The following is a 3,301-nucleotide window of genomic DNA, read 5'->3' as shown; positions in this document are numbered from 1 at the left end:
AATTCGTCTGACGTTCCGTGTGTCACGTGGTTCGTCTGAGTTCATTGTTTCATTGTTGTTGTCTTGTGGGACTGTCGTAGTAAAATGTCATTGACATATATATGGCGGACATGACTTTTGTTTATTCATAACGAACATTGGGTGAGTGCGTTCTTTGTATGTAATTGAACAATAAATGTAATAATTAAATTGTATAACTCGTTGTGTTATCTCTACGAGTCACCCGAGGGAAACATAACACTTACCTATCTATCTGGAAGGGTCACCCACAAAGTCTACATGCTCTGTCTGTTGCCGTACTGCCTATCTATCTGGAAGGGGTCACTCACAACATCCACGTGCTCTGTCTGCCACCATACCATCTAACAGGTTTGCTTTCATATGCTGTCCACTGCCAACTGACCATTCCACCTCGCCGACCCCACATGCCCACCGCAGCACTTCTGGTGGGCCCCACAGGCCCTACTTCAGACAGGACGTGCGTACTCCCTCACTTCCGGTCCTTCCCTACAACACAGCCTGGCTCATAATACCACAGCCTCTATTTATAATATAGAAACATATATTTAATATAGTTAATGTATCTAATTTGTTTATCCACATAATTGCCTTTGTATCTGCTCAACTTGATCCTTCTTACAGTCATTCTTTATCTGGCAGAATATCAATTCCCTGTAAGGACACCGGGGTCTAATTTTGCCAGCTCTGGTCAAACTGTCCAACCCATGCCAGCATGGGTAATGGACATTAAATGATGATGATATAGTGTGTGTGTCTGTATGTATATATAGTCTAATTATGTGTAGAGCACACCATTGGTTTTCAGTTAATGATATACAGTAATACCGTCAAATGCTTTGCAGTTTAATATGAAAGCTTTTAACAGAACAACTCCAGCTTAACCCAAATAGCAGTTTCCTTCTCTACTGCCACAAAGTGAATGCCTTTGCATGTTGCGTTCATTTATCACTGCACTGAACCAAGTTATGGTAGACTAATCATACTGAAATTATTTCATAACTTTTACCTGAAAAACCTGTTTGGTGAGGACTTGATATTGCTCTACACCCTTATGAAGGCAAACATTGGCTCTTTGTTAAACCATGCATAGTATGTTCTAAATTGCTAATGCATACAACTTAGTTTGTTATTCCTGATTAATAAATACCTGTGGTTTTCCTGAATGAAAGTACATAGCTCCAAATAGAGAGCCACTTTTATTAGCCAATATTTAAATGAGTTTCCATTAGTTTCAATAAGTATTCAGTTGTTTAATCAACTAAACCTCTTACTTATTGAATTAGCATGTAAATGGCTGAGTATTCCACAGTCACATGTACCCTCAAACACAATTAAGGTGATACAGAGAAGGCCAATCAGATGGATTGTACCTACTGATACAATCCATCTGATGGGCTTCTGTGCAATTTTTGTCTACTTGGTTTCCCTCTGAGAACCTATGATGAGCTTCTTTCAGATTCCATCTGCCAAATCCAATAAAAAGGCTTTGGTTGGTGTGAGGCTATAGTAGAAGACTCTTGCCCAAGGTGCCATGCTATGGCTAATAATAAAATTCATAACAACTTTATAAACTCTCCTTTTTTGGTCCAATTCTAACTTAAATAATTTAGAATATTTTCAGAGTGTTTATCCATAAATCGGATCAGCTTATAGAATTAAGCTGTTAAAAATTTATTCTTATTCAAACATGACAACTGTAATCTTTGCCTGTGGTTGTTACATGTATGTATTGTTTTATATGAATGTGATTATGGTTGTACTTGTGTATGTGTGTGGTCTACATACAAATGTATGCATAAACACACACACACACACACACACACACACACACACACGCATGTGTGTTTGCGTGTCTGTGTGGACTATGGATACTGCAGTTTACTGTATACTAAAGTAGCATCCAGTAATCTTAGTGTCAATTTCAAATGATTGGCTTGAATATATTTAATAAAGAACAGAATAGTATGATATTACAAATAACACTTGGCTTTAACCATTTCTAGTAGAATTTGATCAGGACAAACTTTATATTGCTGAATTTTTTTATATCAACTTGAAAGAATCAATGTGATAATTACTTGAAACCTTACATTCAAAATACTTCGTAAAGTTGGTCAATACAATATGGTAATTTTGGCATGAAATCCTAAACAGTCTTGTATCATGCTTTTTTTGCTTTCAGGAATCAAATTTTGATCCTAAATTTTCTGAAATTCAAACAGGGGTAAGTAACTTCAGTGTAGTAGTGAAGTATGTGTAGCATTAGTCAATATAGTCCTTGAACACAAGCTTTAATCTGTTACACGTTCTAATTCTATTGTTGCTCTTCACACAAGCTTTCTCCCTCTGTTTAGAACACTTCAGCACATTTAGAACACTTCAATTAGTCATATGATATAATTTTTAAAATCCTTTTGTTACCATATTTCTGTTAAAATATATTGCCTTTGTTCCAATTAATTTTGAAAATAACAAAGAACTTAATAAAATAATTTTGTCGTTTTTATAATGTGTTTGAAGCATAAATTTAAATGGAAAGTTTGAATTTGGATCACTTAAAACAGTAAATCCATATAATGGAACCAAAGGCAATCTCAGATAGATTTGTATCAAAAGGGTTAGTTTGAGTAAAAAGGGATTGTCTATAATTCACAACCTATTCAATGTAACAGCTTAATATTTTTCTACACTCTCCCTACAGAAGTTACATGTTTTAAGACCTAAATACAAGCCTCCATGATAATAAAAATAAGGGAATGGCTGCAGTTACAACTGACAGTGAAAGGTTTCACTAACTATTTCTATACCAGACGTCTGGCATAGAGGACTGATTACCACTGTCATTGGACACTAAACTTGGCTTGCGAAGACCTGTTTGGGCAAGTGAAAGCAAAATCGTGATGGCACCAAAATTGTGATGGCACCTGTACCAGTGGAGCGCTAAGAGCACCGTCCGAGCGTGATCGTTGCCAGAGCAGCTGTCTGGCTTCCATGCCAGTGGCACGTAAATAACACCATTTGAGCATGATCGTTACCAGCATCGCCTTCCTGGCACTTGTGCCGGTGGCTCGTGAAAAGACATTGGAGAGAGGTTCTTGCCAGTGCCGCTAGACTAGCTCCTGTGCAGGTGGCACGTAAAATACACCATTTTGAGCGTGGCCATTGCCAGTACCGCCTGACTGGCCTTCGTGCCGGTGCACGTAAAAGCACCCATTACACTCTCGGAGTGGTTGGTGTTAGGAAGGGCATCTAGCTGTAGAAACTCAGCCAAATCAGATTG

The 3,301-nt window shown here is 37.7% G+C and overlaps 1 protein-coding gene across 2 annotated transcripts in view; it reads left to right on the top strand.

Annotated features, from left to right (window-relative positions):
* Positions 1 to 3,301, top strand: part of LOC106881612 (ras-related protein Rab-32B) — a 113,817-nt gene that overhangs the window by 31,253 nt on the left and 79,263 nt on the right. Inside the window, exon 2 of one of the 2 annotated variants that reach the window (XM_052971210.1) lies at positions 2,204 to 2,245. The exons of the other annotated variant lie outside the window; for it this stretch is intronic. Coding sequence (XP_052827170.1) covers positions 2,204 to 2,245 — 42 coding nt within the window. The remainder of the gene's footprint in view (positions 1 to 2,203; positions 2,246 to 3,301) is intronic. 2 annotated transcript variants of the gene reach the window in all.

Source organism: Octopus bimaculoides, chromosome 10 (genome assembly GCF_001194135.2).
Source record: "Octopus bimaculoides isolate UCB-OBI-ISO-001 chromosome 10, ASM119413v2, whole genome shotgun sequence".
NCBI lineage: Eukaryota > Metazoa > Mollusca > Cephalopoda > Octopoda > Octopodidae > Octopus > Octopus bimaculoides.
The sequence above is the reverse complement of the archived record's forward strand: the minus strand, read 5'-3'. Positions and strand labels throughout refer to the sequence as shown.